The 20,752-nt window shown below is 41.5% G+C and overlaps 1 protein-coding gene across 2 annotated transcripts; it reads left to right on the forward strand.

The window, feature by feature from the left end:
• The first annotated feature begins 7,478 nt into the window (after positions 1–7,478).
• Positions 7,479–20,447, forward strand: lpar4 (lysophosphatidic acid receptor 4). Of its 2 annotated transcripts, XM_044363639.1 has the most exons (4): positions 7,479–7,830; positions 13,642–13,844; positions 18,447–19,231; positions 19,353–20,447. In XM_044363639.1, the coding sequence occupies exons 3-4, from the start codon at positions 18,656–18,658 to the stop codon at positions 19,839–19,841; spliced, it is 1,065 nt and encodes a 354-aa protein (XP_044219574.1). In that variant the 5' UTR covers positions 7,479–7,830; positions 13,642–13,844; positions 18,447–18,655; the 3' UTR covers positions 19,842–20,447. The 2 variants fall into 2 exon arrangements, with proteins under 2 accessions (XP_044219574.1, XP_044219573.1); XM_044363638.1 differs by lacking the exons at positions 7,479–7,830; positions 13,642–13,844 and adding an exon at positions 14,273–14,671.
• Positions 20,448–20,752: the final 305 nt, after the last annotated feature.

Raw genomic sequence — 20,752 nt, forward strand, 5'->3', positions numbered from 1 at the left:
GACAGTTGAGTTTAAGCAACTAACACGGAAAAAGAGAAGGGAGAAGGATCCACACCCGCATTCCTGTTTCAGCCTCTTTGAAGCTGGTATGGTTTAAAAAAAGCTATCATTTCACATCTAGTTGACACAGGACAATGACTTTCAATCTCATCTTCCTGCCAATACACAGGTGAGTCCTGTGTAAATATGATTCAATTCTCTGTAAGGCAGAAATAGTATACAAGTTTAGAGATAGATAGATAGATAGATAGATAGATAGATAGATAGATAGATAGATAGATAGTTAGATGGATAGATAGATAGATAGATAGATAGATAGATAGATAGATAGATAGATAGATAGATGGATAGATAGATAGATAGATAGATAGATAGATAGATAGATAGATAGATAGATAGATAGATAGATAGATAGATTGATTGATAGATAGATAGATTGATAGATACATTGATAGATTGATAGATAGTTCAATAAAAGTATCAGGAAAAGGCCTGCTATGTGTAAATATTGGATGAGTCATCTTGACATGTAGGAACACTTTTCTGTGACTGTTTGCCTTCCATGAACTGAATTATACTTATTTTCTTTAAAGATTTAAGTCTATTAAGCACCTTTATCTTTTGTTTTCAAATTAAATGCATGCCACACTGATGTTTTTTCAAGGGAACATGGAGTAGATAAGGCCAGAGGAGGTTCAACCTCATTCATGTTAAATGGCACCTGTAAAACTGAAGACTTTACTGGTGGCTTGTTTGCTTGTTCGGGCCTCTGCCTACTTATATAGCACTGTGAAATAGTCATAAAGAAGGAGAAAGGTGTAAAAAGGATCACATGGAAGAGATAAACCACCAGTGTGTGTGTGTGTGTGTGTGTGTGTGTGTGTGTGTGTGTGTGTGTGTGTGTGTGTGTGTGTATGTTTTCAAAGGGTGGAGCAGTGAAGAAACTGTCCAACAGTTAATTGTCATGTGCTTTGAGTGTCACATAGAGCTCACCTCCACGTTTTGAACTCTCTACAGATTAAACCAAGTTTTACAGTCAGTCTGGCAGATAGGCTTGTGGTGCTGGCCTGAGTCAGTCACAGAGGGAGGGCTCTCAGCCTCTAGAGGATGGCTGCGGCGGTTCTTACTCATGAAGCTGATGACGGCACTGCTGTTCCCCGACGGAGCAGGCCTCCCCCTGCTGGTGTGCTGTTTGTTCAGCCTGCGAGCCCTGTTGCTGCTCCGCTCCCCCCACATATCCACCAAGCCCTCCACTGTGCTGCTGGGCCAGCTGGCTCTCACTGACAGTCTTGTGCTGCTGCATTGGGGTCTTCGGCTTGGAGCGACACTGGTCTGTTGGTTGCTGGCGGGCCGTGAGGTTGAGATGGGCCTCATGACAGAGGGGGGATCAGTCCAGTGGAAGGAGGCGGTGAGTGTGCTATGTCAGCAGATGATTGATGGTCACCACCTGGCCTCTTTGCTCCTGCTGGGGTTGCTGGGAATGGAGGCCATGCTGGTCTCACGCTGGCCTCAGCAGACCCGCAGATTCAGGACTTCTCACAGGGCTCAGCTCAGCTGCAGCCTGGTCTGGATACTTGTGCTGCTAGAACTTGGGCTCTCACTAAACTCAAAACTCTTACAGCACCCCAGACCTCATACTAACAGCTCAACACTTCAGGACTCTCAAAGTTCCCCGCTGGGTCTGTTGCCTCCTCCCTCCATGCCAGCTTTCTCCTTCTGTCTGAGGAGGACATTATGGCTGCTGAATTTATGGCTGCATTATGCTGTCCTCTATAGCAAACCACAGAAGAGAAAGAGCTTCTTTCACTGAAAGCTTTGATTGTAAATGATCATGTGTTCAACTAAACAACAGTCCATTCCCAATTTGTATTTTAACATAAAATGTAATAAAAAATACAAAAAATATAATTAAACTGTAAAAATTATTTACATAAAATATAATAAAAATGTATTTAAAAGAATAGTGGCCCCTGTGTTTACTTCTGTGCACATTTACTTTTGTGATAAAACTATTAAAACCATTATGTGTGACATGCTGCAACATTTTGTGATGGCACAGGTACAGGCAAGTCAAAAAGTCAGTCAGTGGACTCAGTAAATGTCAGTCACACAGCAATATCTATCTAGAGTTTGCTAACACTAGTTAAAATTAGTCACTATAAACTACTGGTCATAACATGCCAAGTGAGTTCGTAGCAACAAAACCCCTGAGTTTACTGAACTGAGCAAGTGTGTGTTTTATGCTTATGAGCTACACTCTTCATTTGTAACAGAAAGGTTGTGTTATGTTTTGTTTCAAAAGTTACAAAGTGCCAACTTTAATGAAGATGCCATTCTTAGTGTAACATGTGAAAATTATGAGCTACAAGCATGTCATAAAAACATAGTAAAAACTTGAGGTATAATGAATGTGTTACAGTGGACAGATAAATATTGTTAGACATGTCTTTACGTGGGATTTGCAACCACAGGTTTCCTTGGTTTACATAAGAGAAGTGAGAATTTGTAAAGTAAACAGTGGGACATTATGATCTGCTTCATGTAAACTTGTAAATTGTTACGTGGGGGTGGAGCAGGTGAACCCAAGTGCAAACACACAGAGGCAAGGAGACAGGGACATGGTAGGACAAGGTATTTTTTAAAGCATGCCAGGGGAAACTAGCCCTGGTAACTGAGAAACTGGTGCTCGGGCTGGTAGCTCGGAAACCTGGGGTTGAGGGCTTGGACTGGAAGCTGGGAACCAGGGGCCTGTTGCACCAACAGGGTTTACACCTGGTCTTAAGCCAAGTCTGTCATAACTTGGCATTCTAAGTCTGACCTAATAGTTAATCTAGACTTAAGCCCTCTTCTCACTAATATCGGGCATAAACCTTATGCCTAGTCAGGAGCAGGCATTAAGTCAAAATGTAGGCCATTTCTATATGAACAACTTCAAACAACACTCCTTGTAACACTGATCAACATTGTAAGGATGATAGCGTGTCTCGTATATATCGCCTTTCCAATGAGCAGGCTTTTAGACAGCAGAGAGTTATTTGGGACAGAAGCAATCCACTGGAAATACACAATGATGAGAAGCTGATCAAGAGATTTCAATCTTGTAGGAGGGATCTATTTGAACTTATTGAAGAGCTGTCACCGGAAATGCACTTGTCACCCGCATTGCAGCTTCTAACAATTTTTTTTCACCTTGAACAGAAACTATAATTAGCCTATTTCTTCAGTTACACCCATTTAAACTTCAGTAATGGCCTTTGTGCTGTCTTTATGCTGAATTAGTCATTTCATACCTAAAACTGTCTGCAAATTTATGCTGAATTACTAAACAAATGTGTAAACCTTTTTTCCTTTTAAATCATCACCTCATGTTAATTCTAAATATGAAAGAATGAAATTGCCTTTTCGTTTTCTCTGATCTTCCATAACTATGCCACAAATTAGAAATGATTAGCTACAAATCAGCAAGGCAGCAGGAGATTGTTAACATTGTATCCTAGCAACGCACGCTGCTAGGCAATAGTCATAGTTGTGCGAGCATTCAAATAGACATGCATGGCTAAGACTGGGCCTAGTTAAGACTATGCTCAAGGTCCTGTTTACACCTGGTATTAACATCCGTCTCCACATGCGTCTTAAGTGACCACTTGTGATCGGATCTCACTTCCCCGCTCTAAATGCAAATAAACACGGACATCATTTTCGCTCACAAAGACCAAATTTGTTTGAGAGAGAGAGAGAGAGAGAGAGAGAGAGAGAGAGAGAGAGAGAGAGAGAGAGAGAGAGAGAGAGAGAATTGAGTTGAGTTGAGTTGAGAGAGAGTTGAACAAAGATCAGAGTCCCCTCTGCCAGCTGCTGCTGAAGCTCTGCCCACACACACCAAATCAATCTGACCCAACCAAATCATCTCAAAACAAAAAGAAAATTATATTGAATATTGGAACGAAACCATATAATCACAAAGTAAATTAGAATTGTATTTGACCCTAAACAGAGATTACATGGTGGCAGAGTACCTGACCACCATGACTGATAGAGAACTGAGAAAAACGCTGACAATGTACAGACTGAGTGGTCACAGCCTGGCCATAGAAACAGGCCGTCACAGGCAGAACAGGCTCCCCAGGAAGGCCAGGGTGTGTTCACTTTGTCATAAAGGAGAAGCTGAGACAGAATTTCACTTCCTACTATACTGTGACAGATATAAAGATATAAAGATCTTCAGAAACTGTCCTATCTATGTGGGGAGAAAAGTCAATGTGCAGTAATAGCTGCAAAATATATTAAGTCTTGTCATAATCTAAGAGAAATAAGCTCTGTAGTAAATGTTTCTGTGTGATTACATCTGTAAAAATGCCTTTTATTATATTGTATTCAATATTATTGTTTATATTTACATATTATTGTATAATTATTAATCATCTGTCAATGTTTATAATTTTCTGTACTGCTTTGGCAATGTAGATTTCTGATCTGTCATGCCAATAAAGCTTATTTGAATTGAATTGAATTGAATTGAATTGAGAGAGAGAGAGAGAGAGAGAGAGAGAGAGAGAGAGAGAGAGAGAGAGAGAGAGAGAGAGAGAGAGAGAGAGAAAGAGAACTTTTTCAGAAAAGATCCAGACTACAGGGAAAAACCCGCTTCACAATTGGAAACAACCCTGTCGAACAAACAAATCATTACACATATTTAGGACTAAAAATTTCAAACAGGAAATTTTAGCTTGGCTGTGAATGAACTAAAAGACAAAGCAAAAAGAGCTTTCTATGCCATCAAGAGATCAATAAACACTGAACTACCGATTAGAACTTGGCTCAAAATATTCAAATCAATCATTGAACCCATTGCAGTATATGGCAGTGAGGTGTGGGGAACACAGATTCAACAAGACTGGACAAAATGGGACAAACATCTAATTGAAATCCTACATACAGAGTTCTGCAAAATTATCCTCCAGGTGCAGAGAAAAGCTCCCAACTCTGCCTGCAGAGCTGAATTAGGCCAATATCCTCTACTATTAAACATTCAAAAACGAGCCCTAAATTTCTGGAATCACATTAAAACAAGTGACCCACTCTCCTTTTCATACAAAGCCCTACGCAGCCAGGAGTTGAACCCAGGAAGGGGTCCCCTCTGCCTACTGGTCCTGAGGCTGAACGAAACATCAACCACTCAGGTCTTTACACCAGGACCACCTCAGCTTCAGGACACATGCACTCAGAAAATTAGACCAAACCAAATTATACTGCTTTGGACCCAGAGGCAGCAATACAATTCCCTGCCTAGTCTGCCAGAAAATAGAGGTCCTCGGTTGAGTAGGTGGTCCTTCAATATGGTCCAGGACGATTGCATTTACATTGCTAAATGAATGTGGTCACATGCGGCCCAGACCACCTCTGAATGTGGTCTGAGTGATCGGATCTCAATCCGTCCTCAATGCGTCTTGGGTGCGTTTACACCTGTATTTAGAGCTGTCCACTTGTGATCGGATCACCCGAGGCCTGAGTTTGGTTGGTGCAACTGATGTAAAGTTCATTCTTAAGACTGGTCTTAACAAAGACTGACTTAGCAGATAGGACCAGAGTTAGTAAAGACCAGTTGATGCAACCCATCCCAGAATCTGTGGAAGCTGGGCAGAGCATGGGTTCAAGGCAGGGACGCGGGGCTGACGAGATGAGGGACAGGAGCCAGGCACCGGAGACAGAGCAAACGGGACTGCAGGGAACAGGAGACAGGGACGGAAGCAGAGCAGATGGGACTGCAGGGAACAGGGGAAACAGCATCAGAAGAGGATACAGGCCACACCAAAAACGCTCAGGATGAATACAGGCAACAAACGGCTTGAAGCATAGACTGACTGGTGCAGAGGCTACAGTCTGGCTGTGTGGCTCTGGCAGGGCTGAGTACAAGCAGAGGTCTTGATTATGGAATGGGTCGAAGCCAGAGGGGGTCTCATTCTGACTCCAGTACACCTGTCTCCACTCACACAATCATACACAAGGACAGAGAAGGAGAGAGACACTGGGAAAGTGGCAACAGGGAAGGACACACAAGACAGAGGCAGGAATCGTGACAGTAAATATGCTGCAGTCTCACTGCTGTTTGATCTGGCAGACAGCCCAGGATAAGATGTTAGTATAAAATACAACTCTCTGGTAGACAAATGTTAAACAGCACATGGCAATATCTTCAGTAGAGTATTATTTAATGTTGCTTTTCACAGCCCCTAATGCATTTCTACAGATGTGTTCTGTTTATATATCATCTCTCTCTTGTTGAGCAATAATTCACAAACTATGACTTCTAAACTATGACTTATCTTATTGTGCCACCTCTTGGTCACAGGCTTGTACAACAACAACACAACCACTTTGTAAACTGTTTGAACAAGCTCTTAAAGCACAGGAGAAAAAAAGGAACTCATACCACTCTTGCGATATTATCAAAAAAATACAACTTATTGAGCTTTGAAAACTTTTTGTGTATGACCAATGTTTATTTAATTTATAAGATACTACATGGTTTAGCTCCCCCACCCTTAAACAATTTATTCTAACAGCTCATGGTGAAATAAGATAAGCAAGATCTTTAACAAGGGGAAACTGTTACATAAAACATTGCCCAAAGTTGCTCGAACCGCTTTTTCAATTGCAGCAACAAAACAGTGGAATTCTATAACTACAAATACCAAGAGTGCATTAGTTTGAATCAGTTTAAAACTAATGTTAAAAATGGTTGAAAGACAGACCGTCATGTTGTCATTAAGGTCTGATAATGCCTCTCTGAATGTATATGCACTGGTCTGTCCTGTAGGTGTAGTGTCATGTGGAATTATCATTTTTATATTGTTATATGTGCATGTATACACTGTCAGGGACAACAGATGGAAACTAGCATTTTGCTATGTCTGATGCAATACAGCAAGAGCCGTGCCTGACATGAACTAGGATGGTCCAGTAGCTAGAAAAAAAATGTTTTTCTTTTCTAATTGATGGAAATGACTCCAGCTTAATTTGTTTAATGCTTGCCATCCACCCAGCTACTCTACTGTGCAGACAACACGTACATACACAGTGGAAAGGCATTTGCTGCTTATGAGTCAAACATGGGTCAGGCTGATAAGACAAGTGCCACAAACACAGGGCTTTATGCCTGCAGGCAGCACCCAGCCATCCTGTGGCTTTAGCTCTGATATCAGCCTCTATGATCATCCATGCATTACACAAATTTATCACTGAGGATATGAAAGATCAAAGGTGTACATCCTGTGAGTAAACTGTTTGGACATAATCTGTGATGTAACCACATTACAAACTGCAGCCACTGCTGAAAAATGTCTGTTCTACTTTGATGCTGTGAGCAAGGAGGAGAAATGCTCTTTATATAAAATTATTGTAGATTTATTTCACATTTAATGGCACAGCTTCATTTTCCTTTAAAGTCATGGCACCATTGTGAGTAATTCAGGATTATTGCTGTACAGGATATGTCCAGGAGAGGGAAGCACAGAGTCTGCTTTTATATGTAAAAAGCTCTAAACAAGTGAAAAGAGCTGAAGAGGCTGAAGAGACTCAGCTACTGCGCCAGGCTGATTAGTATGGCTGCTTCAGTGTGTGTGTAGCTATAACTTCAAGTGTTTCTACGGGGTGAAGAGGAGTGAGGGAGGAACACTGGTGGCAGCTTCCTTCCCATGATGCTCTCTGTTTAGCAACGGTGGTGGCGGCCCTGCACAATGTACTTTGACACTGGAGCTGTCACTTATCAGCAAACAATGTGGGAGGTCAGACTTAAAAATAACAATGGATCCTCCTTGTCCTCTTCAACAAGTCAAGGTAATTTATGTTTCATTTCAATGGAGGGAGGACAATAGATTGTGATGATGAGTTCAAATCCAGAATTGTGAGGTGACTTCCTCAAGCACGAAAAAGATGTAGACTAATGAAAAATAGACAAGATTTTTTAGAAATAACGTGGTCATTTATTCTCAGTACTGACTAAAATGTGTCTGTAATACATGTAAAGTGGCAATTATCTAGAGTTGATATTGAATTCTTGGTCAGGTTTGTAGGCTTGTTTGCTTATTCTTTAATCATACATTTCCTAATTAAAATCAGAAAACTTTAGACTATATCTTATTGTGGCAAAACTTTTAACACTGATGTTGGTTTCAAAGGTATCATATTGACATTATGTCAATACCCAGCCCTAGGTAGAAATGGCCTAAAAGTAGTCAAATTAAAGTATGTCTGAACATGTTGGAATGAGCCTGTAAAATACCCCCCATGTCTAAGTTTCTTTTTATGGTAGAATATAAACTCCCCCTTGACTGCTAAATCCCTCAAATTCCCAGAAATAATACAAAAATGACCTCAAAGTCCACAAAGGTAGCTACAGTCCTGGTTCCCCATGGATGAAACACTGCAACATATCTCTTTGCCAATCATTATACTGTACAGTATGTCCTCCTGCTGTGACATGCAGTTTTACCACCCCCCTATGGACTGTGTGATATTGGCCATGTTAGTATACAGTGGTGAGATACACCAACATTTACCCAACAGTGTGAATTAGCAACATGCACAATACCAGGACCCTGAAACTGAAGCAGCTAAATGGAATTCAGCCATTGTTCACTTTATTATTTACACTGTGACATGTCAAAATATAGAGATATAAAATGAATACAAGGAAGCTATAAATGTCTATAGAACATTATGTCTAACATCCAATAATTTCATTGTCAAAAAATTCAGTCTTGGTCCAATGTTTTTAATAACACCAAATATAACAGAAATGATAAACAAGCTTTCAGATTTCATCTAACTATCAGAAAGTCATTCATCATTAACTTGATTTGCCTTTATATGAGACACTGAGATCATGACCTCTGTATTTTTTCAGACTTTTAGGTTAACACAAATGAATGAGTAAAACATAAATAAATGATTTAGCATCTCTCCAACAGAATTTTATTCTTGACAGTGAGGAAGACTTTGAAACAGCATTTTGATCAGCATGTAGGAAAATGAAATGGGAACGCTTATTTTACACGGCTGTAATTTCCCAGTAATTTTCCAGAAAGTTACCTGGAAATAATGATTTAATTCGGTACTGATTATAGGGACAACAAAGACAAAGTTACTTTAATTAAAATTAGTTAGTTTTTAGTTAAGCTAATGTTGATTTCCAGAGGAGTTTCCTTGAAAGAACTGCTCTGTTTAAAGGTATACTATGCAGGATTTGTTGGTTGGTGTTTGTAAACACAGCATTCAAAGTTGGTCCCCACGGCTCACTGTGCAAGTAAGAGAGAGAGAGAGAGAGAGAGAGAGAGAGAGAGCAGTGGTGGTCAAGCAAGCTAGAGGGTGAATGAAGAGAGCAAAGCTGTGATTCAGATGAATAAAATGTTATTTTCTGATTGTTTCACTGTAGTTTTGTTCTAAAGCAGAAATAAACACACCCACACTTCCACACACCTCCGCACAACCCTGCAGGAAGGTGCCACATTACCGGATTTTGTGTGAATGCAGAGCTTCATCCTGTCCACTGTGGCCTCTCTGCTCTGCGTGTGTATAGCTCAGCCCCGCCCTCCGTCAAGCAGACACATAGACCTGCAGCTCTTTATACATCCATGACACACAGACAGAGAGCAGAGCGGAGCAGAGGAGAGAGACGGAGACAGCGATGTAACCTGGTCACTATGCTACGAGTCCAGACCTCACACCCTGCACGCTATTGACTGGGGGCTACACACCCACTGCACAAAGGTTGACACCCAGAAACGTCCTGAACACAGCAAAATAATAAGAAAATAAGAAAATACAGGCAGAGGGCAGATAAATACACCACCACACACTTCTAGTGGGTCATAAGTGATGGTTGAGAGGGATTACTTTTGTACTGAATATTGTATAATACACCTTTAAATAAAACTTGCAGAAAATAAAATTGACCTACTATGATCCAATAAATAAAATAAAAGAAACAATAAACAAACAAATAGATAATTAAAACATTTTGAGATGTTTTTCTAGGTATCGTGGTGGGATGTTGGGGGGACTTTGACTTATGACATCAGTATTTCTAATGGCTCCGGCCCTTGCAACATAGATCTTTTATCTGCTGTATCACACCAATAAAGCAGATTAGAATAGAGCTAAATTCAACTATCCCTTCAAGTCATGCCAATTTTCCTCTATAAAGACCATCTTTGGAAATGGACTGATCAAATCTGTGACAGCTGACTTTTTACTTTATGTGCCCTGAGGCAAGGTAGCCTACATCAGCCCATTATATCACAGAGACAAACAGCCGGCTCTGTCTGCACAGGCCGGGGTCAGTCTGGTCAGCCTGTCTGCCTCGCCTCTCAGTCTGGAGAACGAGCGCTTACCCATGGCTGCTCATGCTGCACCTATCAGTGCTGTGGGATAAACAGCTCCTGCTTGATCTCAGGCTGTAGCTGCAGACAGTCCCTCTGTGGCCTCAGTCACAGCCAGGAGCATTGATCCGGGCTCCGCTGCGCTGTGGATGAGTCGGCCTGTATTCAGGTCAAAGCTGAGCGCTGGCTCACAGGGGCTAAGGTCAGCTCTAGACATACACACATTCACGCTTAGGACACCCCACTGCAGTCATGTTACTATCAGTCCATAAAGCCTGTGAAGCCCACAGCTCCCGTGTTGTACTGCCTTGCTGCCTTTGTCCAGCCCTGTTGTCAGGGCAGTGGTATGTATGGCACGATGGGGCTGCCCCTAAACCCTCCTGGAGCCAATGAATGAGAGGATGGACGGAGGCAAAGGGAGGAAAGCAAAGGAAATACACTCATCATCGCATTAAAGGAGAGCAGGACAGAGAGGTCGGAGAGGAGAGGAGATGGAGGGAGGGAGAGGAGAGGGTGGAGGAGGGGTGTGGGGGGTTGCAGTAATAGGGTCTTTGTTCTGGTTGGTGTGACTCACAAAGCCTTGGCCGGTGCAGCAGAGCTTAGTTACCGTTACCAAACACAGAGAAAGAGGAGGGAGGATGTGTGTAAGGACTGGGGGATATTTCTGCAGCCCAATCAAACCTCACTTGTCTTACGGCTTATCCAATCATCAAATTTCAGCAGCTTTTACTGGTCTGCCTTGGGGTTTTCTGTCTCTTGGGTCCAATTGGCTGCTTCGGCTGACATCACAGACAGATTGTCCAACTTACTTTTGTGGGAGTTACACAAAGTAACTTTTTAAGTAACTGACCCGGAACATGCAGTAGTCTTTTGCAGTAATATCTCTTCTTTGATTAAACAGAATAAACAAACACTCTGTAGGCTATTTATTTGTACAAAAACATTTACTCAAAGGACATGAAAACTTGTCAATCACATTTTTGGGACTTCAGCCCTACCTGAACTTGAAGAATTTACCTAAAATGGTTGTCATGACAATTTCAATTTAGTTTTGTGAGGAAAATTTCACATTTCAAAAATATTATGGTCAACTTAGTGTTTTTAATAGTACTGGGTATAATTAGAAAATACTGTATGTTCTTATGTAATTATCATACAAACATGATAATGTGTTGTTCTAAATGTCTTTTTAGATAGCTAGGGGAGCTGGATAGCAATGTTGGTTGGCTGGTTGGTCGATCCACCAGTGTGATCCTGACTGAAATATCTTGACAGCTATTGGATGGATTCGGATCCAGTGCCATATATCATATCAAAATTTCAACTTGTCCACTTTGGTTTGTGAAGAAATACCTGCTAAACTCAAGACATTCCCGTCACACCTCAACTGTATTTAGTGCTAATTAGTGAATGTTAGCATGCTAAAAATATGCTAAACTAAGATTGAGAACATGGAGAACATTACACCTGCTAAACAATAACATGTTAGCATTGTCATAGTATCCCTGTTGGCATTCTGGTGTTAGCACTTAGCTTAAAGCACCACTGTGCTAAAGATGTGGACTCCATTATATCACCTCTATAATTAGCTAGTCACTGCTGCCAAAATTATGTCTTTACCAAATTAATGGGAAACTCTTTGAGAAGATTTTAAAATACTTGCTATTGAAGCAGTGCCATGTGTCAGCTGTCTAAATGAAGTAAAACACTGGAATCATGTCATGTAACCTCAATAAGGAAACATGTTTTTATCACAATGTGTGACTCATACGTCTTAACGGCACACTCACTTCAACACCAACAATCAAGTGGCTAAAGACATCTGGCGGTGTTTAATTCACTGCATGTGTGCATGTTAAATGTATGTGTGTGTGTGTGTGTGTGTGTGTCTGTGTGTGCTCTGAGTTCAGCTTATGCAGTAAGCAGGATGTCCTGTCCTCCCTGCTGCTATTGTGGAGTGGTCAGCCTGCCAGACGCTACCCCCAAAGACCACTTCCTCTGTCAAGTGTCCCTCTTTCTCTCTGTCGCTTACACACACACACCCACACACAGCCCCATGCCAGTCTGAACACAATGGGAACCTGTCCAACACCGCCCTGTCACCTGGCTAAAAATAACTGTTTTGGTAGGTTCAGACATGAAGATTGTATTGTAACAATGGTGTGGCAGGACTTTGATCAGCTAAAATAGCACTATGCTGTTATTCTGAGGCATCATAATCACAGTGTATTTGTCTGATGTAATATTGGCTGAGCTTCTATAGATTTCACCCCATTTCGACCTTTTATTATATAAACTTTCATCTTCATTTTCAGGTACAACATTCCACTTCACAGTTGGTAAGCAGTAGGTCTGAAGCTTGAAGATCAGTCTCTCACTATGGGAATTCTTTGATATACACAAGTAAATTAACTGCAGTATGGAGTCAATGAGACCTTCTAGGCCCATACAAGTCTCTACATTTACACTGTAAAATGCACATGCAATTTGAAATTAAAAAAATGTTAATTTTATGAAATAAACAAAACGCAATAGAAACAAATACCGTTCTGAACATTACAATTTAACGTACTACTTGTTACTCATTAAACTTCATTTTAGTGCAAGAATAAACACATATACTGCAAGTTATTTTAAGAAACTGGTTTTAAACAGCAAACAGAAACATGAATGAATGATTAATGAAAGTTATATTCTATCTTGGATGGATTTCTTTGATTGTTGGAATAAGTTGTAAGAAGTGCTCAGATCTATTACCTAAATAAAAGTGGTATTACCATGATAGAATACATAGAATAATTGTCCCTTCCAGTGTTATAGATTGTAATATTTACTTGTTACTAGATGCATTAATGTTTAAAATTTAATATATAGCAATGTATCAGATTTAATTTGTTGATTACTTGTTTTGAATGTTTGAATCTAAAAAGTAACCAGTAGTGGAGTAAAAAGTACAGTATTTCCCTCTGAAATGTTGTGGAGTATGTAGTAACATGGAAGATACTCAGTATGAGTACTTTAGATTTTTTTTTTTTTTTTTACTACAGTACTTGAGTAAAGTTACTTTTCACCACTGGCCCCTTCGAAAGCAAAATGTCTCAGATACTGCTTGTTATTACTTTGATAAACTAACATGATGTTCCAGTAAAGTTAATCAAAACAACCATGTGCAATAATAAGTGTGTGTCTGGTCTATATAAACTGTGAGTTGATGACCCCAGATCCTCCTCACACACACACACACACACACACACACACACATTGACAGGTTTCTCTCAGCTGCAAAAAGTGCGCCATGCTGTTGACCTATACAGCAGAGCTTGAAGAGGAAGGCATGCTTGTGCATCCGTCTGCTGTTTACAGAAGAGTGTGAAGCTGAGACGCTGCTGGAGCATGTGGTGGTCACTCCTTGGTCTGACCTCCCCTTTTCATCCATGCTGATCATTTAGGGAGAAGACAGCAAAGCACAAGGTAATGACAGCGTTTTTGTTTTTTTTTTTTAATAGAAATAATATCTGTGAGTCCGTCACACTGCTGTGCTTTATCTGAACATTTGTGGTCACAGTCATGCCTCACATTTTGCTGATGTCAAGGGTTTTGTTATTAAGTCCTATTTTACGTAGCTTTTGAATATCCAAATCTATCAGCGTGCAACATATCACGAGTTTGGTCTATATAAACTGTGCGCTGATGACCCCAGATCCTCCTCTACGCGCGCGCGCACACCACGCACACACACACACGCACACACACACACACACACACACACACACACACACACACACACACACACACACACACACATTCACACTTTCTATCTCTCTCACTCACTCTCTCTTTACCTCCTTCTTCGCAATCTGCTATTCACTCTCCTCCTCCTCCTCCACCACCACCTCCTCCTCCTCCTCCTGCCCACTGCCTGACCGAGGTGCTATTGTCTCGTTTCCTGTGGCAGTGCAAGCAACTCTCTACGTACACGCACGCTCACACGCAGGCGCGGTAGATGTGATGCGTTCCCATTTCTAGCGGACGGAGTGAGTCGCCGGGACTAATTGAAGAACTCACACCGGGAGGAAAAGTTTTCTCTCGTTACATAGAAGAACGGCTCCTTTCTATTTGAGTCGGGTTAGTTGGAAACTCCAAGCGAGAAAAGTTTGTAGACTCAGCAGCAGCAGCAGCAGCAACACTGAGAGAAAAAACATGGAGTTTATCTTTTGACAGCTGCGCCGCCGCACTGCTGCCAGACTGACAAACATCAGTGACCGGGAGGTGAGCTGTCAACATCCATTCAGCTGCCAGTAAGTTTGCACTGCTTCGTATCAAGACAATAACATTTTTTTGTCTTTGGTTGAGAGAGAGAGAGAAAAAAAACCTTCTGAGTAGCTGTTTTCCACAGCTAGCCCACAACCTCTGAGACCACGTAAATACAGTAATTATAGCAGCTGTAGGCATCTGTCATCTATCATAGTTGAAAATAAAGAAAAATGCCTCTCTAGGCTGTAGATGTTAGATTGGCTTTAAATATTGTGGCTGGAGGAACAAATTAACATATTTCAGTATAATCTAATGTAATTTACTACACACCAGTTATAGGGTAACATCAACAAGTAGGTGTTGATTAACTTAGAAAGAACATTTTTATTTATAGGAATTGAACATTTTTAGCTGTATTACATATTTACTGAGTATCACAAGACTTAATTAATGTGTTTGGAGTGAGAAAACAGCACAAACACCCTTCATTTAGGCCATTTCAGTTCACAGAAACATCACTACAAATTACAGTTACAGCTCCAAGAACTGCTAATTGAATTCTAGCACCTATTTTTTCCTCCATAGTCTCAACAAAAACTGAACATTTTTGTTTATCAAACAGTGGTTCAAATTAATTAGAGCTGCACGATACTTATGAATTTTTTTCCTTGATCAATTGTGTGGTTTATAAGTAACAGTACTGTTCAACTAACAGTTGAAAACTCAAAGATATGCAATTCATTATTATAGAAGAAAACCAGCAAATATTCACATAAAGCTGAAATCAGTGAACTGAAATGACCTCTTTTTTTCTGTCAATTAATCAACTAATCGTTTAAGAGCTGATAAAACTGAACATTATGAACCTTATAAAGTCGTATCCTGTGTTAAGGATATTAGGCCTAGTAGTTTGTGATGTAATTTAGGGCAAAGTTCAAACAAGACCGCCCTGATTAAAAATACACTCTGTATTGTGTAGTAACGCAAGCTGCCATGGCTGTAAAGTGTGAAGATGTCCTCTCAAACACAACACTGTGCGCCTGCTTGTCCTCCACCTTCAACCCTCCCTGCCTTCTTCCTCCTAGCGAGTGAGAGAAGGGAACAGCTGGATGTGAGCTGAGCCTGAACTCGATCCGCTCAGATCAGCGGGTCCCAGAGGCCTGTTTCTGTCACTGCCGCGGCTGACTATAAGGGGGGGAAACCCTGTAACTGTGCAGCTGTCCATGACCTGTACACACACAGGCCTGAAATCCCTCAGCAGGACTTCTAGTAATCCACAACATTTTTAAATGTGTCTCTGCTCTAGGTCTGAAGCTGAGGCGGTTCTTGTTTCTTTCAAACACAAACTGTGTAGCAGCCAAATTCAATGTTCTATAGGCTCGGCTGCCCGAAGAAACAACATCAGCTGAATATGAAGCCGGCACTGTCAGGGGTCCTGGGACCGAGCCACAGTACACAGAACCCAACAGTGTGTGTGTGTGTGTGTGTGTGTGTGTGTGAGGACTGGCACATGTAGGTGTTTGCCTGCTTGTGTATGCACGTGTGGAGAATGTGCATATGTAAGTGTGTATTTGGTGCAGACGGGTACAGTGAGGGCATTGTAAGGGCCGGTGGAGGCTTTCTGGTAGGCGTGTGAAAACGCAGTAAAGATGTCACACTGCAGCTGGCACAGGACAGGCCTGATGGACTGCTTACACACACACAGCATGCTTTTGTGTGTGTGGTGAAAAGACAGAGTGAATCTTATCCAGACAAACTCAGGATTTTGACACACAATGCCAAAGACCAACCATCTCACTGCTAGTTTTGCTCTGTTGCATAACACAAGATTAGGCCAGTCTTGCTAGTTAAAGGAGTACTCTGGTGATTTAAAAGTTGGGACACCTGGGAGAAAGATTTTTGTAAAGAAAGATGAAAGAACGGTCAAAATCAATGCAGCAGAGGCCGAGATGTCCCGACATTTAAGTCCCTGATAAGCTCCAGAAACATTGGATCCTACAATTCCCAGAATGCAACTTGACTGTCTGTTGTCAGGCCCTCCCTGCCTGCCTGTGGCTTTCAAACAACAAACTTCCAGTGTGTAAAGTTGCCTTTCCGTCACAAATTTGCAACCTCCAAGCCCAAATCAATATAACCCATTGTGACATCATGAGGGATATCTTTTTCACATTTTGGAAACACCACAGAAGAGATTATACAACTGTTTTCACATGCCGTGTAGTTCTCCTTATGACTGATACTGATGTGTTAAATCACTGGAGTTTCCCTTTTAAGACTGAGAGAGGTGAAGGTAGAGGAAAATGTAACTGAAATACAACATCTGTTTTTGGCTGAGAGCCATTGAAGTGGTCAGCAATTTAGTCCAGGATCTGTTTTTTGGCACATACCTGTTTGGTTTGGAATTTGAGCAATATTTAGTTTCTTGGGAAAACTACTGATAGTGTGTTGCACATTACATCCGTTTTAGTTTTAATGAAAATGTTTGTTTACCTGTACAGTAGGTTCAATGAGTTCCAAACTGAAAGAGAGGTTTGTTGTAGTCACTCATTGCCTCTGTATATGTAAGATTTGAATGTTTATGACTTGGCCACACAGGATAACAACTTTCGCCACATATTTACACCATCAGAAAAATTTGAAAGATGCTATAATCATAAAAAATATACGCATAGGGGCTTGAATGTGTTTCCTGTTGACTGTCTAATGTTTTAAAGGTGGAAATATGTAATCTCTATTTAAAGTCAGTTTAGGGTTTAAGGGTTAAAGGTTTAGTTATTTGATTAACTCCAAACTTAACATTTGTAATCAAATATTTAATAGATTAGGAAGGTATGGATCTGATGATTTGAGTAATGAAGAAATGATCAATTTACAAACAACAAAAAATGCAAATTGTTGATGATCTGATTAACTGTTTGGTCATCCCCTCAGCCATCAAGGATGAAGTGCAGAATGTTAAGCCTCTACACTGAGAGAGCCAATACATTTGCACAATGACAGTTCACTGACCTTAAATATTGCTTCATGTAAATGAGTAGAAAACCATCTTTATCTTAAAATGTCAAAGCATTTAATTCTTCAGGTTTGACAACAGTGTGAGCAGCTCTGCACTGCTTTTGCACCAAGCCAAAATGTTATTTACTTCTTCCAGTTGGAGCTTAGCCTCAGATCCTTTCTGTACTTTTATGGTTGAAAGTGGATTTTACATTGAGCTCTTTAACATTGGTTCATGAATGAATGTAGCTTGAGTGTGTTTAACCTCCTAATCCACAGTAAATGCTCCTGTGTCTGGCAGCTATATAACTCTCTCACTTCTGATGACAGCCTGAGTGCTGCATGCCACACAGCCATGAGAACTGAAACCCTCTGACCAGATGAGACTTTTATTTATACTGACAGATAACACATGAACCGCATACAGATACACTTACAAGCAAGAGGATAATGTTAATAGGTTTTGGTTTTATATTGGATGCTGATAAATAGTATCTCATTTATAAGCAAAACAATGACTTTTTGGAGGTTTCATTTGTGCCTGGTGTCTTCTCAGAAAATATTGGCAATGTTGGCTCTTATATGGTCTTTTTTTTTTTGTAAGATTGAGTTATAAAATCCAAGTAACACAGAATACATTTCTATCTTCTGTACAATTACATTCAAATATTAAACATACTCAGAGTTTTGTTTGAAGGTGTAATGGCTAAACGTGTATACCATTATGCTTCATGTTATATAACTGGAGTTGGAGTTGTTTGCTCCTTGGTGCATAACTTTTATTGTGAGGAAGTGACCATGGGCTTTTTCCTTTTCTCTCCACAGGAGGACTGACCAACCCTGCAGCCGTACATCCTGACTGTCTCTGCCTCCATTTGTGTGTCTGAATGTCCACGATGGCTTGGAGGGGGCTTGACTGGTGGATCCCCTGCTGACAACTCTGATCCCCAGATATCCGCCCTGACTCCCCCCTTTCCTGAAGACTTTGGTGTAACCTCGTGCTGTGGAGAACCCTTCACCTCTAAGCTCTCATCATGGCTAGCTTGGTGCTTAACGAGACTGGAATGGAAGACTGTGGCATCGACGACTCCTTCAAGTACAACTTGTACTCGGTGGTCTACAGTGTGGTCTTTGTCTTAGGCCTGATCACCAACTGTGCTGCGCTCTTCGTATTCTGCTTCAGGATGAAGATGCGCAACGAGACCACAATGTTTATGACTAATTTAGCATTATCCGATTTAGTATTTGTTTTTACGCTGCCATTCAAGGTCTTCTACAATGTTAACCGCCACTGGCCATTTGGAGATGGACTGTGTAAGGTATCAGGAACAGCCTTCATCACCAACATCTATGGCAGCATGCTCTTCCTCACCTGTATCAGCGTTGACCGCTTCCTGGCAATAGTCTACCCTTTCCGCTCCCGCTCTATCCGCACGCGCAGGAACGCAGCGCTGGTGTGTGCCGCCGTGTGGCTGACCATTGTGGGAGGAGGGATATCAGTGACCTTCTTCTCCACCATCAACAGCACAAATAGAGCCACAACCTGCTTTGAGGGCTTCTCCAAGAGCACCTGGAAGACGTACCTGTCCAAAATCACCATCTTCATCGAGGTGAAGGGTCTGATAGTCGCACAAACTAAAATATACACCATTTATACAATTTTATCATCTTTATTAAGCTAATCAGAGACATAACATTAGATATTTGTCTTGCATCTTATTATCTTTCCAGATTGTGGGATTCCTCCTCCCCCTCATGGCCAACTTGGTATGTTCCTCGCTGGTTCTACGAACGCTGCGTCGCCCAGTGACTGTTGGCCATGGCTGTGACAGCAAGAGACGTGTCCTAAGGATGATTCTGGTCCATCTTGGCATCTTCATCATCTGCTTTGTCCCTTATAACTCTATCCTCTTCCTGTACGCCCTGGTGCGGACCCAGGCCCTGGCTAACTGCACTGTGGAGCGCTTTGCCCGAACTCTTTACCCCATCACGCTCTGTCTGGCCTGCCTCAACTGCTGCCTGGACCCCGTGGTCTACTACTTCACCTCAGAGAGCTTCCAGAAAAGCTTGACCATGGGAGGCAAAGGGTCCGGCTCCCGGCCTGAGAGTATCCCTCGCAGTGACACTGAGACCCAGGACACAGCAAACACTCTCCCCAGAGACACACACGCTCTGGCCAGCAATGGAAAAGAGACAAAGATGTCTGAGAGTGAGTTCTGACCCAACAAGGAAGACAGAAGGTAAAGAAGGGCAGAGTGGGTTTGAAAGACAGGAGCCCTGAATTTGAAAAATAAATCAATCAGCTGCTTGGTCCTGGAAGTGACAAACGCATAACTCAGCAGATTAGTTAAATCCTGAGGTAAATCCTGAGGTATGGCCCTGGCTTTACAGATTAATCCACCACTGGAGAGGAGAGGAATGTATCTGTTTATTATGAGCAAACACTACGGGGACCAGAGACCCAGCCACACCAGGACAATTGTGATAGTCTAGGGACACGCAGAGCCTCTAAAAGAGACTCAAACACATCATCACTCAGGTGTAACACACACAAACACTTACACATGCACTGGATTGTGGATAAGATGGAGATTTCCGTCCACATTGTTGAAATATGCTGTTAAGTACTTTTGTAACACACTGAGCCCTTAAGTTTTATTGTTATAAACTTCAAGCTTTCACAATGCAGTATATCATTTTAGACATTAATGTTATGACACTCTTTAGTGGTGAGACCCATTGTTATTATAGCACAGCAGTGCGCTGACCTGCTGAGTTAAACGTGTCTCATGTTGAAGTTTGAGGCCATTAAATGACTGTTTTGAATTGCTTTCTTGGCTGCATTTATTATTTCTGTCCCCCGCCTCGTGCCTGTTCGTTCGGTCAAACCTACTCTGAACCGGCCTTTATCAGCATGACTGTTCATTTGAACTCATAGAGGAGTTTTTCTACTCAGGCTCTTTTTTTCACCAAGCAGCCAATGTGATCTTGTTGTGGGCGCAGAAGGCAGCTCTGATCCAGTCGAGGAGTTTGGCCTGTGTGCTGTGTCACAGGCCAAATGCTTATTATGACTGGAGCAATGGTCCATTGTTTGCTCCTGAATGAGGTCTCTCTGTCTTAATCTGGCCTTA

This window comes from Thunnus albacares, chromosome 10, assembly GCF_914725855.1.
Source record: "Thunnus albacares chromosome 10, fThuAlb1.1, whole genome shotgun sequence".
In the NCBI taxonomy this organism is placed as follows: Eukaryota; Metazoa; Chordata; class Actinopteri; order Scombriformes; family Scombridae; genus Thunnus; species Thunnus albacares.